Source organism: Amblyomma americanum, chromosome 8 (assembly GCF_052857255.1).
Source record: "Amblyomma americanum isolate KBUSLIRL-KWMA chromosome 8, ASM5285725v1, whole genome shotgun sequence".
Taxonomy (NCBI): Eukaryota; Metazoa; Arthropoda; class Arachnida; order Ixodida; family Ixodidae; genus Amblyomma; species Amblyomma americanum.
The window spans coordinates 18660714-18678548 of NC_135504.1; the positions used below are offsets into that span (position 1 = coordinate 18660714).

A 17835-nucleotide genomic window follows, 5' to 3' on the forward strand; every position below is an offset into this window, starting at 1 on the left:
GCACAAGCAAACAAAGAGACAGACAACACAACGATACGAACGCGTAGACGGGACCGCACGCTCGGATGCGGCCGGGGTTCCCCTTTCGTGTCCTGCTCGGGAGCATCTGCTCTTCGTCGCGCGGTGCATCGTCGAACTGCCTCTACTCTGAACCCGATTATGTCGGCGCGTCGGCGCCGCTTTCCGGTGACAACGCGACCGTGCAAGGTCTTGGTTCCTTGCTGTTGGTTGCGCGCTGTGCCTGCCTCGGAGCTTTTGTTGTGTTTTTGTTTTGAAACTGTCGCCTGACCGGCGCTGGGATGAGGGTAGCGCGGAGCATCAGCGGATCTCGGCGCGGTGGCTTGGGTGGCTAAAGTCTAGCCACCCTAGCGGTGGCTTGGGTGGCCTGTCACACCTCTCTTCCCGTCTCCTCTCCCTTTTCTCCCTCCGTACGGCTCTGTCAACCTGCTCCCCTGCGCTCGTTCCGTACCACGCGGATAACAGTTCGCTAAGAAAATCGCGTGAAAAATCAGCTCAGTAAAGCTATTTCTACGGTCACATTACGAGACCATAGAAACAAAACTTTGAAATTTGCTTTTCGAACTAAGTAGCCCTAAGGAAGAGATAAACATGACAGCGTTTTGTGACGTGGGTAAATGTGGCACTTGGCAGCAGTGTGAAAATTAGCAGAGTAAATAAATAGTAGAATACTGCAAATATTGTGTGAGCATTTAGATACTTTACAACAATAAGAGTTGGAATAGCTAGGAAGAGTTAAAACGTAACTAAAGGTGCAAATGGCGTCCAGTGTTGTTCGTTCCCGTGAGTAGCGCACTAATGAAGTTAAATAAGTGTTAAAACAGCGATCGGCCAAGGACTATTTGAAGATATACAAAAGAAGCTGAATTGATACCAGCAGTTAAAAAGAGCAAATCTAAAGATGCATTGTCCCTGCATGTCAAAGCGTGTGTAGCGCACGAATTAATCAATTGCACAACTAAAGTGGAGAATGACAAATGGCATATTCGAACATGGAGAAAACAACCGAATTTGTAGCCGTTGCACTAAGCACGAACAAGAAAGCAACCTTTCAAGAGAGTTTGACGCACACCAGGAAACATCTAAATTATATTTGCCAGTATTACAAAATACAAATACTTAATGACGGAAAACAAACGCCATGAAAACAAGGGGTGCTCAGCAAGTTGTCTAACCCCGTATAATCCACCATAGTCAGAGTGCTCCGCTTGTATACAAAATGAAACGCTTCCGGACTTGAACACGTCTCCAGTTCAGTCCGATTAAATCTGGAAGGGACGGGGTGGCAAGTGCAGTAAACAGGACGCTAGAGAGGAAGCTAGGATTTCAAACTTTTTTGTGACTAATTCTTTACAAAAGAAGAAAAAACCTACATAAATTTATGAATGGATGATTGAAGTAATCATACACCTTCCAGTACCAAGCACGCTCGGCAATCAACATAAAACGGGCACCGTTCAGAACGACTTTTCAAAGAATCTTCAGGGGTTCAGGGGTGGACGGATGAAGGGATGGGAAGTTGGGTGGGCAGATGAGATTCAGAAGTTTGCGGGCATAAGGTGGCCGCAGCTGGCAAAGGACAGGGTTAATTGGAGAGACAGGGGAGAGGCATTTGCCCTGCAGTGGGCGCAGTCAGGCTGATGATGTCGATTACTTTTTTTGTTGTCCAGCTCCATGGCATCGACAAGCTACCTTTCCCGCCACGGAAGAGGCGCCGTCAAGAGAGACTCGAGTGGCGTATTGCTCGGTGTTCGGGGATTAAGCACCACGACTGTGCCGGCTCCTTTCCGGCTTACCTGCACTCGCGGTCTGGACGGACCCACCTGCCAGCTGCTGAGGCACCTGGAAGCCTTCAACAAAGTCCTCTGCCACCTGAACGTCCACCTGCAGCTAGACGAGACTGGTGACGTGGGCGACCTGCTCCTCAAAGTCTACAAATTTCCCGGAATAACGACCGAAAACGAATCACAAAGCTCCAGACTTCCTGCCGTCAATCTCCTGGAGTGGCTGCTTATGCGGCATCAGTGCCTTGTCGTTGTCGAGATATGCTACCAACTTCTCAGCGAGAGCCGCCTTAGGCGGGCCATTATACGAAGCCCCGGTGTGCGCAAAGTGCATGCCCTAAACTGCGGCACAGACACCGAGCTGTATTCGATTCCCGCGCTGATTGCGTCGATGGAACACGTCGACGAGCTGGTATTTGTTCAACCCATTTGCATGAGGAATCTGTGTCTGCAAGGCACGACGTTCGGCCTCAGCCAAGCTGGTTGCAGTCTCACCACACTGGACGTTGCAATGGTGTCAATGACTGAACAGGTTGCTACTCATTTGGTCGCCCAGCTCATTGGCAACAAATCCGTGACCACACTCGCCGTCTCGGAGGACATCTCCCGGCTTCCTATATTCGTCAAATACTTGACCAAGACGGACCCGACGCTGAGAGTACTCGGCCTCGTATCCCGTAATTGCCACTCTGCGCCTGTTTTGCTAGACCTGGTCAGTGCCATCTCCACGCTGATAACGCTAGAAGAACTGACGGTAGCTGTAGACAACGGGTGCTGCATGAACGATGTTGCCATTTTCGCGCAAGTGATCGGCCGAAGCAAAACCGTGAAAAGTGTGTGCATGACGTGGTCTGCGGAAGAGCTGCTATACGAGGAATTTTCTCACCACAGCTTGTTGTGGATGCGAGACCATCCAGAAAACTTCGAAGCCCTGATGCCTCGTGTCAGAAAATTCCCCGTCCTCAAGTGGCTGGGCAATCCTGACATAGGGGAGACCTCCTACAACAATTTCTTCCGTGCGCTGGCGTTGGCACAGAGCAGAACCGAAACACCTGGCAGCGTTCCGAATATCCCGGCGCGAGGGGGCGTGACGCAGCTGTGCCACAAAATTCGTGAGTCTGGCCTTGCGCACGCAGTGCTAATCACGCACCTTCGTTTGAATCGCGCCTCACTACCGGTACTTGAGTACCACCCGGAGGTGACGGCCGCATCGGTCACCTTGTCTCGCTTTAGCCGTCACATTCCCAGAGTGCTTCGCATCTTCGGCTCATGTAGTCATATCAGCTCAGTCTGCTTCGATATCGATTGCTACTTCTACGAGAACGGTTTTCGCCGACCCCTGGTCTCGTTCATAAAACGGGCTGTCCATCTTAAAGTACTCTGCGTTAAAGTTTACGCTACTTTTCGCTGTGGACACCCTCCAGAGCCCCCCATCGCCAAAAGCAGGCTGGTCAAAGCAATTTCGTCACACGCGAACCTCAGTGACGTAATCCTCGATGGCCTGGACTTTCGCGAATGCGACGGCAGAGTGCTCGCCGAAGCCGCAGTGCGCGGCCCGCATCTTAATTGTTTGACTCTGCGCTTTGGGAGCGGCGATTTCTCCTTCCTACAATGCCTGGAGCCAGTGGCAGCGTCCAGTTACAACATACTTCGGCTAGAAGTGACGAATTCTGTCGCATCCGACCGAGTACTTCGCGACGTCAAGCAGGTCGCACTCCGAAATTCTGGCCTCATCGTCCGGGCAGCCAGATTCGTGATGGGCGACGAGTCCAGCTACTGCGCACGTGCACTCGAGATAGTGTTGGAACATCCCAAGCTTGTGGAAAAGATTCAAGACAGATCGGGCGCGAGCTGCGACGAAGTGAAGGAGATGATAAGAGGAGCACTGTCCCGCATAGTTAGCATGAACCAGTTCATGATGGCGGCAGATGTTGTTAAGGAGAGGGTGCAGTGCTACGCTCGACAAGACGGCGAGACGCAGCTGGACGAGCTGAACGAGTACTGCTGGTTGAACATCAGGAAATACCTCAAAGTACCAGACATCTTGGAACCTCCCCTGCCGACTGTCTAGGCATGTACTTAGATTAAAACTCAAGTGCACAATTTCCTGTTTTCTTCTTTTCCTTGTGAAAGATTATGTGCGAATTTCAATCTCGCCACGACTAAATGGCCCTGTTTTTCAGATCTGCGCAGAAATTTCTTCCGTTTATGTTTCTTCCATGAAATCTGCCATCATTCTCTCTAAAACCCGCATATCGCTCGCCACGAGTTGACCATAAAAATAAGATTGGATACATCGGTTGTGACACCAACACTTTATTTAACTCAACCTTACTGCGGATATGCAGCGACTGGAACCACCTACCGACCGATATCGCATGCGTTAGTCGCTATGCTCTTTTTCGAAAAGCTTTATCCGTTTTTTATTCATTTGGTGACGTCATCCGAATTCTATGTTGTACCTTTTTTTTGCGTGCTATTTTTCTTAAACGAGGCCGTCACATTTTTATTTCCTGTACTTATCTGGCGGTGTCATAAGAAATGTGTTCTTTATTATGTGGTTTTGTGTTTTTGTCTCCATGCTGTGCCACCCCATATTTTATTACTTGTTAAATATCACATTTGAGCGTGCTGTTTCGTTACTTAATTTTGTGCATTTTTTATTTTTCGTTTGTCGCTGATATACATGCCCCTCTCCAATGGATTGTTACTATTCAGCGTAACATTGTTGCACCTTTTATACACTTGTTACACTCGTTATTGCTGTACTGCTTTTAAAAGTTGTTTGTCGACAGCTCGGTAGTCTCCTAGCAAGTTGTTTAACAAATTTTCAAAGTTGTATCAAATACTGCCGACTAATCGTATTCATTTTCCTTGCCTGTAATATCTTGGTTCAACCTCACTCGCCTCTGCGATGCTTCGGCGATTGAGGGCACTGTAAATAAGCAAATAAATAAATAAACATTGTTACTAAGGTCCCTCGCAGTTCAAGCAGCGAAGTGAAGTTATTGATACCCTGTGCGACTTTTTCAATATGGTAAATAAAATTTCCGATCTGTGAGGTCCCGTGCTCTCGAACAATCGTCATTTGTGGTAATAATAATAATAATAATTGGTTTTTGGGGAAAGGAAATGGCGCAGTATCTGTCTCATATATCGTTGGACACCTGAACCGCGCTGTAAGGGAAGGAATAAAGGAGGGAGTGAAAGAAGAAAGAGGTGCCGTAGTGGAGGGCTCCGGAATAATTTCGACCACCTGGGGATCTTTAACGTGCACTGACATCGCACAGCACACGGGCGCCCGTGGTACAATTGTAGTTTAAAACGAAAATTTTGCGGGTGAGCCGAAAATATATCTCGTAGCAGTGCAACTCTCCCTCAAAATCATGGAAGCATGAGAAATCATGTTTCATTCGCTTGAATTCCAGCTTAGCTGAGAGGCAACGCGGAAATAGTTTCTCCGTGCATCATCATGTGCACATCAAAATTACATCCCTGGCTGTATCGCCTGTACCTACATCGGATGATCCACAGTCTTCCTCCGAGAGTTGTTTCCCCTTTTCCTGCGGATATTGAACTCGCCATTCCGATTTCACGTCCCTCTGACGTCATTTCCTTGGCTGTCACATTACAGACAATTATAGCCTCACCCTAAAGATGAATAAGCCTATATGGCAGTAAAGGGAGTAAGCAGTTCTCTGCGCATTCCCTTTTAGGAACACGGCATGATGGCCAAGATGACCTGTTCCAACCAACTCGCGTATAAGTCGATATGGTTTATCGAAATGCGCATGTCCAAATCCGAGCGTCGACAAATATGAGAGCGGAGGCCACGCTATGCACAAACTCGGCTGCTCATGCGGCTTTGCAAACTACGGCAGTTATTAGCAATGTTACTGTGAAATGTTTCAGTCCTAGCGAAAATTCCAATCCAAGAATGTATCCTTGTCCTAATAAACTACTGTATAGGTCCTCCATTACTCTGATATAGGCTTGAGTTAGTGTAAGAAAAAGCAGATTGTGCGATTTCAAACGACATCAGCGCGAACCTCTTTCGTGTCAGGAATTGTGGCTGTTTTCAATTGCTTGAAGATGACCGGCAAACATGCTCAGTTTTACACGATGCATAACAATGAGTGATGTTTAGCTGGCTTCGCGCGTCAACAATTTACATTCAGTACATATGGATACGTTGTTCAATGAGGCCTTATGAGCCCCGTGAATGCTGTCTATTTATTAAGGCAAGCATAGAGGTTTTATGTCATGCGTGTCCTTTTGATGACGCTCTGTTTCCAAACAACATAAGTGTGCGCGTGTTCCAAGTGGACGCCTGACCCATCACGCTGTTCATCCGGCAAAGGCTGCTTTCAAATGTCGGCAAATTGAGCAGCATATTGGATTTTCTGATGCATTCCTTATTAGACTAGTTGCCTTTTAGATTTCGGTAACAAATAGGCTATTAGTTTTGATATTGGAAGTTTCGGTACTGTAAGGCCGCGCTTCACCAACGCGTACATTTTTTTTTTATTCCCTTGGCTTGCGGTCACTGCAGGCCTCCGGTCTACGCTTCCCCCCCCCCCCCCTACTACCCGCGTGCCTCCCCCCTACCCCCGCAAGCAGTGGCAAAGGCGCAGGAGGAACTGGCTGATTGACCACTGTGACGGCCGAAGACATCTGGTTTTGTTAAGCGCGTCAAGAAAGCATGCGAGGCGCACACAACGAGCACGTGGCGCCGCTTGGTCTTAGGCAGCATTCCCACTGCGGCAGAATGCGGACCACCTGGCATTCCGCGATGGGCCTTTTTTTTCTTTTTTTTTTTGAATTCTCGATGTCACCGAAGCGTCGCGGTTCTCCGCCGTCTGACATTCCTGCGGCGAGCCAGTGGATTAGTGGTCCTGCTATAAAAAAAAAAAAACGTTTCATCCTTCGAGAGGCGACGCGTGGGTGCGGCAGGGAAGGGGAAGGCACCAAGCAGTAAGGGCGAGAACTCCGCCCCCCGGGGAGAGGGTTTTCAGAATGTTTTCTGTGTTTTTTTTTTAGCCAAGCTCCGGGCTTAAAGTTGGGTCCAACCTTCAGGGGCTGTGGCTACCTCCATTGGTTATCGAAGCTTAGGGCGGGCCTCGATATATGACCGCCCTAATATCTTTGTTTTCAAAAGTTTTAAAATTTCATGTAAAATCATTGGAGGGCAGGCTTGTCTAGTTGAGCTAGAGGCTCCGTGCAGTGGCACGTAATTGTACAGACCTAAGCTCTAACTTCGGGTCGATGAGTAAGGTCTTGCCGAGTTTCTCTGTGTGAGATTTTTCTTTTAAGTTACAGTTTGACTGTCTGTGTGACTCAACTTGTAACGCGGTTTGCCCTTGTACATCCTGTAAATATATTTTCTCTTTGTCTCCATCATCTGGCATCAATCATCGTCTGCTCCTTCAACACCGTCGAATTCACGTTTGGAGAGGTCCTGTGGCCCACCGAAGAAACGCAAAGAACCATCTTGAATTTACTGGTACGGACAATCCGCGCCATCGAACCACACAGTGCCGTACCGTACCACACCACATCACACTACTGTGCCGTACCATACCATACCGTACTATACCTTTTGCATTACAAGTATCATTTTCTCTCAGCCATCAACGATCACCAGTGTCATCCTGCAGTAGAGAAATATTCCTATAGCTGTTCATGTTGTAGACCACATGCGATAGAAGCCCGGGACGAGACATTTGTGCGTCATGACTGTTTATTCACCGTCCCAGCCCTCAGTACAAGGCTGCTCTTCGTCTACCTGCGCATACCTACACCCAAAGCTTTTTCGCCACTGGTCTGTCTTCCCCTTTCGGATCTCATCCACTTTATAAGGGCCGTCGATTGCCCGGCTCTCAGACATGCATCAGGGCCTTTGGCTGCTGCCGCGGGCTGGGTTTGTTCACACCGAACTTGCTCAGTACATTCCAAAAACCACTCTCTTCGAATCTGTCCAGCCCCATCGCGAAGGAACATGTCCCCTAACCTTCGCGCGGGCTGCCGGCAATCCCGTGCCTTATGCCACCCTGGCCCTCCTTTCTCCATACTACTGCTTACGCGGAAGCCACCCTGCCCTCAGGTGGGAATATCTGAGCATCCCCGCATTTCATCTACGAACTCCACTCCCAATCTCCCACCACCCACATTGTGAGACTGAAAAGTACTCCTAGTTCCACCCCTGTCCTTACGCTTCTATGTATCGCTCATGCCACCGCAGCGGTGGCCAAGTGGTTGAGCATCCGCCTCGCATGCGGGAGGTGCGGGGCTCGATCCCCAGTGCCGCCGGGTACTCACGGGTGATACAATGGGTACAAGCTTTCCCCTGGTCCGGTGCTCGGCTTATTTAGGGTGAAATTCTTGGGAAATGCGCCCTTGACCCCACCCTGAGTAATCGAAAAATACGTTGTGCCATCGCGCTCTTTGGCCATAGGTACCCTTGTGCCATAAAAATCCATAATCTTCATTATCCCTCATGCCATCATCTCATACATCCAACTTTCCTCCCTACCATTTTACACGATATACACGCACTCGATGGCCGAAGTTTGTGCTCTTTAATCCCACACTTTCCCCGAAGACCTCCACAATGGACTGTCAGACGTTTTCCTTTCACGCCCGCCATAGCAACCGTCAGGAAGTGTATACCGGTTCACGCCGGGATTAGACAATAAGTTGGTACAGTCTTTGACAAATGCAACCATGGCTAGGCGGTTTGATCGTCAGTCGTATATTGAAGCTATTATGCCATCCCTCAAGCTCTAAATCTATGTGTGGTAAAGAGAACCCTTGTCCTCGCCTTCCAAGAACTTTTGTAACGAAAGCTACATTGGCCACGAAGTCGCCGTGCTCGCATTCCCACCGTGGTCGCACCGCACCACGTGACCAACCACGTGAATGGGCACGTGACCAACCGCGTGACAATTGCCTTTCAATTAAGATTAACCAAAACCTAAGATTAACCAAAGATTAAAAAAGATTGCAATCAAGGTTAAAGAAAGACTTGCAATAAAGATTAACCAAGATTAACCAAAACCAAAGATTAAAAAAGATTGCAATCAAGATTAAAGAAAGACTTGCAATCAAGATTAACCAAGGCTAACTAAACTATGCCTTAGCTTTCGCTACATATATCCTGGCATAGCCGAGCTAAGCCACTACCCATTTTTTTTTTACCTTTAGGGGAGCCGTAAGGGTTCTAGTGTATACTAATAAGAAGCAAACCATGCGGCCTGGTTACTTTTGGCAAAGGCTGTACATCAGCTTGCCTACGGCGCTCTACACCGGGGACCTGCGATCCCCTGGTCAAGTCCACCCTCCGGTGATGAAGCCCTCCTCTGCAAAGAGCAAATCACGCAACACTACACTGTAAACAAAGGGAGTAAAAACGGAGTAAAAATGTCCTCTAGCGCACACTCTTTTTAAAAGGGTGCGCACTAGAGGACAGTTTACTCTCTTTTTACTCCCATGTAGGTGTATTTGTGTTTAGAGTGTATTTGACTAAATCCCTGCGGACACTTCATTCCCCCGACCAGAATCTCTCCGCTGCTGAAATTGGTGGAATTTGGCGGGGTGCCGTAGCCTGCTCATTTCCTTTGTGCTTGTGCAGTTGTGGGTTGCGGTACCTGCGTCGCTTCTCGCAGTCGAGGAGGTACAGTGGTTTCAGAAAGTTCCCGGTCCACGAGATTCGTCGTCTGCTCTTGATCTGCACCATAGGCATGCGAGCTGCTGCCGGATGATCAGCCTCTCTTTGGTTACAATACCTTTTCTTCAGCGGTCGGTCCTCTCCGTGGTGTGAATCCTGCTTTAGCAGGAGATATGCGCTCTATGTGTACATTCCATTCGCTGTATCAAAAGCGCTTGGAAATGGAAACGCGATGTGTGCGCAGGAATTCAACACGCTGTAAGAAAAGTCGGTGAAGAACTGAAACCTTTATGTGAATCAGTGAAATCAGTATTGCGTGATTTTCTGAATGCTGTTTTTCAAAAGACAGGCAAGTGTTCAAGAACACACGTTCAGAGGGAGTAAATGACACGTTTTCGCCCAACAGGAAATCTGCTTCATTGGCGGCTCTGTTGACAGTCCTTAACTACGTCGCAAAACGCTCGCGTCGAAGCATTTTGCAACCCCATTAAAGTGCGAGTACAAAATCAGCGCCCTCTTCTGCGAATGCCTTTCGAGAGAGACACGCGCATGCTTTGCGCGGGATCAACTAATAACATGCGCCAAGATACCAGTGTGTGTATTCACTGGTTGACAAAAGGTTTCCCAGTTAAATTGCAGTTTCAAAAGTACTATAAGATGCTAATGATATCACTATTCGTTTGATACTGAAGAGAGGGAGTCACAAACTAATTTCAGAAATCCTGTACAATACGATTGTATGAGCGTCCGTGGCTGCCAGCTTCCCTACTGTATATGAACGAAGACCGGCAACCGCTGTCAGGGTCTCTGTATCGGGAATCGCAGAACAGGCTGCCGCACCCTGCGTGCTGCTGTACAGGAGCCGCAGCTAACATTGGGCGGTGCATCCGCGAACATGCTTATTGTATACAATTCAAATAATAGGGCACTTGCTGTTCCCATAAAAAAAAATAATAAACGAGATGTTCTCGTGTGTGTTCCGGGGAAAAAAATCAAATGCTGCGCCCACAGAAGGCACACGGCTCTGGTTGTCGGAGTGCTCAGTTCCTACGCTGTAGTACAAGAATCGAAGCTAAAACAGTCACTCTGGTACACACCACGCTGTACGCGAACAAGTTCTGCTCCCGGAAACTTTCGACGGTCTGATGCAACGCACGCCCCTCCCATCGTTAAGACACTAATCATCAACATCATGCATCAATGACATCACGTCCGCTGGTGCAACCAAGTCCAGCATATACATCACTGGCGGCTCACGGCTGGACTGTGAGCGAGAGGTGGTTGAGTTGCCCTTCGTCCGCACTCCTATACTGTCTTCGTTCTTCGCAGCTTTGTTTGCCTTTTTCAAGCACAGTGGAGAACGCGCTTTCTTGTGACGTCACGGGCTGACCTGGAGGCACAGGCCATAAAGCGACGGATCTCGGAACCTGTCCCTAAAGAAATCCCGTAGACTCCTGAGTAGACGCAAGCGGCGGAAGGCGCCGCCGACGGTCAGCTCGACGCATCCCGTCCCGGCGTCGTAGTCGATGTCGTAGGCGGCGATGCTGTACGGCGTGGTGAAGTGCGTTTGCCTCAACTCGCAGAGCTGGCAGAGAGACAGAAGACAGAGATGACGTGAGAGGTTGTTTCCTAAACATGGAGACTGCATCTGACTGTTCTTTAGCCCGAACAATGATAATAAACATCAAGCATGATGGCACAAAATGAGCATTTTTTCACAAGGCCGCTCTGCGCATGCGCTCTTCTTTTCCTTCAGCTCCACTGGTTACAAATTGAACCGCCAAGTCCTACTGCGCATGCGCGATTCATGTTAGTAACAGGCGCATGCGACAGATGGCGGCCAACAGAAATGGTCGATAGTGCCACGGGACAGCCCATCACCGACCTGCAACAACACGTCACGGACTACTTGTCAGGCCTCTATGGGCCACCAGCCTGCATGCCTGAGGACAAGCTTGAAGGGTCATCGCCCTCAGCTCCATCCCAGGACCAACCAGATATCGCATGGGAGGTCACACTGCCAGGCATGAACCGGGCACTGGGCCGCATCAGCGCTTGCACAGCCACGGGACCCGATGGAATACCAGCTCGCCTACTAAAACTACTCGGTCCAAACTCGAGAGAACAGCTGGCCGAGTTGTTTACCACCATTATTAACGGCGGAGACATACCCGAGGACTGGCGCAATGGCAGGGTGGTGCTCCTGCTGAAGCCCGGCGGTAATGCGGCCCACATCGGCGACTACCGGGCACTCACGGTCACTAGCGTGGTGTACCGAGTTTTCATGCAAGTCTTGAAAGCGTGGATCAGCGGATGGGCAGAATCAGCGCACGTCCTAACGGAGCTGCAGAATGGGTTTCGTCCGGGCAGACGGCTAGAAGACAACCTCTTCGTACTCACCAGCTGTACAGAAATTGCCAGGAAGGAAGGCAGGAGACTCATCTGCTGCTTTCTGGACGTCGAAAAGGCCTATGATAACGTCCCGCACGAAACTCTCTTCCATCGCCTTGGTACTCTGGGAATGGCACCACCACTTCTCGAGACGATAAAGAGGTTGTACAGGGAAAACGTAGTCACAGCCGTTTTTGGCAATGTGCATTCGGAACGGGTCTACGTACACAGGGGGCTTCGGCAGGGATGTCCATTGTCTCCCCTCCTCTACCTCCTGTATGTGGCCGGACTGGAAAAGGCACTCCTGCAGGCAAACCTGGGATTCGGCCTTAAGTACAGCACCACAGGAATTGACAACTCCAGCCGACTGCCGGGTCTTGCCTTTGCTGATGATTTGGTAATCATGGGAGAAAACACAGAGGATGTGCAAAAAATGCTAGACATTTGTGCCGCGGAGCTGCGAAGCCTTGGCCTCAAGTTCAACCAGCGAAAATGCAGGGTTGTTCAGCTGGCAGGCGAGGCGAATGATCAGCTATCGCTGACGTTGAATGAAGAGACCCTGACAGTCGACAGATCGTATAAGTACCTAGGCATAAATTTGTGTGCTGAGACTGACATGTTCAGACTGCACGAGGCTAAGGTCCGTCAATCTGCACTTCGAGCGCAATGCATCCTCCGACGTCGGTGCCTGTGGGGGTGCCACCAGTACACCATGGTCCGCGACCTCTGGAAGCTCGCGCACGTGCCAGGACTCACATTCGCCAACGCGGTGGTCTGCCTCCCATCAGCCACCAGAAATTGGTTAGAGCGCAGACAAACAGAGGTCGGCCGCACTGCAGTCGGATGTCATGGACGGGTGACCAATGCAGCCATTCAAGGTGACCTGGGATGGTCTAGTTTTGAGGCAAGGGAGGCATGCAGCAAGCTGGAGTACCGCGGTCGACTGCAGTTCATGAGCCACAACCGATGGGCAAGGCGGGTCTTTGAATACCTCGCTGCGACATGCCTACGCACTACATGGGTGAAGCGCCTCCACAAGATAGAAGGCAAGTATGGACTTTTCCAGACACCCATAAGTGCCGAATCGGCAACGGCATGGAAACAGGAGGCAAGGAGACGGGTCCAGGAAAAAGAGAATCGCCAATGGCTGCAGGCGCTCGCGGAAAAACCGACACTGGCAGTGTACCGCGAGTGCAAAAACAGCATCGGACCTGAAAAGATTTTTGACAACGGCCTGGGTAGCGCATTGCTGTTTGAGGCCCGTGCCGGAGCGCTGCGAACACTGGTGTACCGCCGTCACTTCGACGCAACACCAGAAGCACAGGCAGCAATATGCCGAGCGTGTGGCGACGCGGAGGAAACCATCGAGCACCTGGTGATGTCGTGCCAGAGACTCCATCCAATGCCGACAGAGGGCACCACATTCCCACAGGCGCTCGGGTTTCACGGTCCTGCAGTGGACGACGAAGGAGACAGCTCCAAGGTCAAAAGCGAGGGGGTGCTGCGAACCAAGCGTCGACTAACTCTTTGGTGGAGCACTGTGTTTAAAACTAACTATTTGGTGGAGCACTGTGTTTAAAAGCGCGAAGCCGCAGAGTCGGAAGTGAACGAGGTCGACGAGCGAACCCCCCCCCCCCCCCCCATCCACCTCCTGACTTTAGCCTTTGCGTGTTTTTTTTCTTCTTTTTTTTCTTCTTTTTCCTTTTTTGTGCGTTTTATCTTTATTTCTCTCCTGAAGTGCTTCCATCTTCTTGTTTTTTGTTTTTTTTTTGGCCGGGTGCCCAACCTAGTGGTGCCCACCCGTTACAAAGGGCAAGGCCTCAGGTATCTATCTATCTATCTATCTATGCCACTTCACAGGCGCAGCTACAGGGGCTCGAATAGCGCAGCTTGCTCCTCGTTGAACCAGATTGCGCCTGCGTTTCCATCCTTTGTTTGTTTTCAATCTGAAGCAGACGAATTTCAGCCTCTATAAGGCGCCACGTCTTGTGATTAAGGCGTATTTTTTTTTAACAATCGTTTCTTAAAGCATTATTCAACACGGGCCACTACGTGGAATTCGTGAACGCCAGGAAGGGCGTCGTAACTGAGCTTATTCTTGACGTCAGTTTTGTTTCAGTAGCAAAAGAGTCATTATCTCACAGGTAGAGTTGAGCGAGAGTATGGCTCATAACGCAAGCTACAAAATATTGTCCTTCCAAGAATCTCATACGGATTTGCATGTTTTTTTGATAACGACACCGCTGTCCGTGCTTGATTACGCACCGAGCTGTGGAAGCACCCTACATATTAGTCATTTCACAAATATATTTGCTTCTTGTTACCTGACTGCATTGGTTAAGATATTTTAGTACGCTATTCATAATCTTCTCCTTTCCATACAAAAAGCCACAACGGTTGATTTTCGGGAGCGGTAACGAGGAGGAGTCCGCAAGAACAAGCTCCACTTGACACCAAAAGTTCATGATGTAAGAAATGCCACCTCCACGCTTCAAATATCGAGCGTCGCCTTCGCTGTTTTCTCGAACAAAGCTTGTTTTGCAAGAACCTTACAAACTTTTTTTTTTGCATTCGTGAGACGTAATAGGGCACAAATGAACGCCCGAAAATTTTCTTTTAAGCCAAAAACAAAAAGTCTGGTAAATAACAAAAAAAAATCTAGAACAGAAAACAGAACGTTGGCGGTTGACACAAATATTCTGCGAGTAAAAAACAAAAAAAGAAAATATATGTTCAAAAACTGAAGGGCGATCAATTGCATTGAGGCGGAGGAAATGCGATAGCGTACTTTTTGTCTCTCCAGTCTATTCGAATTTTGCTTTTCTTCCGTGATAGTTGTGTCATTTCTCATCTCCCATTGTGTCAACTCTCATTTTCTTTTTAACTCCGGCTATGATGAGATACCGGCGAATCTTTATACCCCTACTGACACATTGGTGCAATGGTTAAGCGATCCGCCACTGCCCCGGTAGGGGGCAGCTGCCTCCGGTGAGGCCTGTAAGACTCACGTTTCTATCCCCGAGCAATGCGGAGGAGGAATATCTCTCGCAAGCCTCATTTTGTAGCGAGAGCTACATCACGGTAGCATTTCGAGCCTTCAGCGTGGCGGCGGCACGTGACGGTGGCGGCGTGGCGGCGCTGCCACCGCCACGTGGTCACGTGACCAGCCATGTGGTGCGGAGCAGCTCCTGCTGCCGGCGGCGCGGCGCGCCGGCGAAACCGAGCTGCAACAGCTGTGCGCATGCGCCGTGTCAAGTGGGACGAAGACGAAGGAGGAACGCCCAACGAAACGGAGCGGCGAAAGACTGACTTTGCAATTCGACTGAGCGAGTTCCACTCGGCCAGCTGTAGCTATCGCGTCACTCCAGGTTTAACCAGAGCTAAGCCGAAGCCAAGTTTTTTTTTGCACAGATTCACACAGATTGCACAGATTACAACCTTGATTTTAACACGGAAGGGTGTCTATTTTGCACGGAGTGGATAAGGGAGTGGGGGACGCGTGAGGTGCGCGGTTCTATCCCTAGTGCCGTCACCGAGCACCCACACCGGTTTCTCAATTAATACGTGGCTTCCCCTGGCTTGCTACTCTCTTTCTCAGGGGTGATGTATGCTTGGGAAGTCGGATCTTACGCCACCTTGAGGCGACGAAAGAAAACAATAGCCATGGCACTATTTGACTAAGCTGACTATGCTTTGCCTTAGCTTTGACAAGCTGCTTTAGCACCATTAAAATCATCATGAGGACACCTTTTCAAAGGTGCAACAGGGAGCAGTTGAGTGCTGGTGGTTTCTGGTTGCTACATCATACTGCATTAAGCTCCGCTGGTATTTGTCTCTGTCGTGTCCTCCAAAGACTCTCCCTGCTGGCGTGGACATCGCACCAGCCCTCGTCCAATGCTTATCGATCGCCGCCGGTCGCACCGTTAGCACCCGGCTCCTCTCAAGGGGCTAGGGAAAGCGGACGAGAGAATGCTGCTTAGACTTTTTACTAACACTCTACTGTGCCCGGCAGTGCTCAAACATTTCGACACTTCTTTCTGTGGCCTCTGCTCTTTCCGTGGGGAGGTGGCTGACACGTTCCACATGGTCTGGGCATGCCAACACCATCCTTCTCTTCCGCCCCTAACCCCTTCCCCTACCCGAGAGGACTGGGAGGCGGCCCTGCTCAGCTGCCTGGACCTACCGGCCCAACAAGCCCTAGTTCAGCGAGCTCGAGTGGCGGCCCAGACCAATGGGGTCCCTGAATAAGGGACTCCACCTAGTACTGTAAGGGGAGCGGCCCACTAGAGATTGCTCCCCACGCAACCTGTCTGCAATATTCAAATAAATGCTTTCACGACCACCTCACTTTTTCTACGAGGCTCTGCTGTGTCTCCAGCACCAGGGTCCGCTCCAGCTGCTTGTCGAAAGAAACTCCAATCTTCGGGCCCAGGTAGTAGGCGTAGTTCCTCTTTATGGCCGCTGTCGGCGAAGTCGTCATACAAACCTACAGAGCCACGGAAAGAAGATTAATAAATTGGAAATAAATCTGGCTAGAACGGCTTCAAAGTAGAATGCAGCAAGATGAACAGAATGTGGACAAAGGCAAAGTGTGTGTGTGTGTGTGTGTGTGTGTGTGTGTGTGTGTGTGTGTGTGTGTGTGTGTGTGTGTGTGTGTGTGTGTGTGTGTGTGTGTGTGTGTGTGTGTGTGTGTGTGTGTGTGTGTGTGTGTGTGTGTGTGTGTGTGTGTGTGTGTGTGTGTGTGTGTGTGTGTGTGTGTGTGTGTGTGTGTGTGTGTGTGTGTGTGTGAAAGAGAGAGAGAGATCTAGAGGGCTGCGGCGTACGATAGTAGAAGGATGTTCTTGGCGTCGTCGGTGCGTTCGGCACAAAACCTCCCTGCGCGCTTTGCACTACTGTAACTGTCTTCATTTCTGTCATCGCCATCTCGACCTCTCAGCAGCTGTACCCCGCGGCGGTCAACGATAAGAGATCACAAACATGAAACTGCGTCATTTCATCCTTCTCGGGCGAGACGTACACCACAGACCATTGCGCAATAAAAGCGTCGATCTGCGATTGCTCCCTATGGGACGTTCTAGACCACGCATGAACACTCAGGGTTGTATTCGTAGGAGCTTGCTTTCGTCTGGGTGCATATTGACACTACCATTGCAGGTTGACTCAATCGATTGTGCCAGACTTTTAAGTTACTTGAAAAAAAAAGTTACGCGGAAAGCAATTCACATTACTGCAGATGTGTTCCTCCTCGCAATTCAGAGGTGAATTTCTGCGCATGCTCTGGGATATAAAGTGAACAATATGCCAACCATGCTCAAAATAACGCTAAAAAATAATCGCAAAGAAAACTGAGGTATTGCTCGACGCCCTGGCAGAGAAACATGTAGAAGCGATAAGAGCTAAGCAATGACTGCAATTCACGACCGCTAGAAAGAAATTGCCAGGCGAATAAGAATGGAATGGAGCGCGTTTGACAGGCTCTCTTAAGTAATAATAAGCAGTATGCTGATATCCTTTTAAAAAAGTCCGTATCTTGCATAATACCAGCAGCCTGCAGCTTCGGTCCCCGAATTTGGAGAATAGGGAAAATTTTCGCAGATTAGGGACTTCGCCGCCAGTAATGGAAAGCAAAATGGTAAACAGCACTGTAAAAAAAAATCCGTCAAAATGACGGGAAATACCTTGGCAGCTCTATTTCCAAGCATTTGACCGTTAAAATGATGGCACCCCGTCATTTTAAAATGACGGTGCTTTTTCATCATTTTGATGTTTTTCTTGTCAATCTGAAATGCAACTGAACCGTCAATTTGATTACATTTGACCATCAAAATGACGGCAGAACATCATTTCTAAATGACAGTTTTTCCATCATTTTGACGTCTTTCTTGTCAATCTGAAATACAACTGAACCGTCAATTTGATGACATTTGACCATCAAAGTGACAGCAGAACATCTTTTCTAAATGACAGTTTTTCCAT

At 49.3% G+C, this 17835-nt stretch overlaps 2 protein-coding genes across 2 annotated transcripts; one reads left to right on the top strand and one right to left on the bottom strand.

Annotated features, from left to right (window-relative positions):
• Positions 1-10529: 10529 nt before the first annotated feature.
• On the bottom strand, positions 10530-16339 carry LOC144100113 (uncharacterized). Its single transcript, XM_077633148.1, has 2 exons — positions 16208-16339; positions 10530-11053 (listed from the first exon to the last, which is right to left on the bottom strand). Exons 1-2 carry the CDS (start codon positions 16337-16339, stop codon positions 10847-10849), a joined length of 339 nt encoding a protein of 112 aa, XP_077489274.1. The 3' UTR covers positions 10530-10846.
• On the top strand, positions 11327-13485 carry LOC144100112 (uncharacterized). Its single transcript, XM_077633147.1, has one exon. It carries the CDS (start codon positions 11408-11410, stop codon positions 13436-13438), a length of 2031 nt encoding a protein of 676 aa, XP_077489273.1. The 5' UTR covers positions 11327-11407; the 3' UTR covers positions 13439-13485.
• Positions 16340-17835: the final 1496 nt, after the last annotated feature.

Bases quoted from the DNA above. Each gene is read 5' to 3' on its own strand.
- LOC144100113 (XM_077633148.1), bottom strand. From the start codon at position 16,339: ATGACGACTTCGCCGACAGCGGCCATAAAGAGGAACTACGCCTACTAC. The intron at 11,054-16,207 runs GTGAGGTGGTCG...TCTCTCTGCCAG, and splicing joins AGCAGAGCCTCGTAGAAAAA to CTCTGCGAGTTGAGGCAAAC.
- LOC144100112 (XM_077633147.1), top strand. From the start codon at position 11,408: ATGCCTGAGGACAAGCTTGAAGGGTCATCGCCCTCAGCTCCATCCCAG.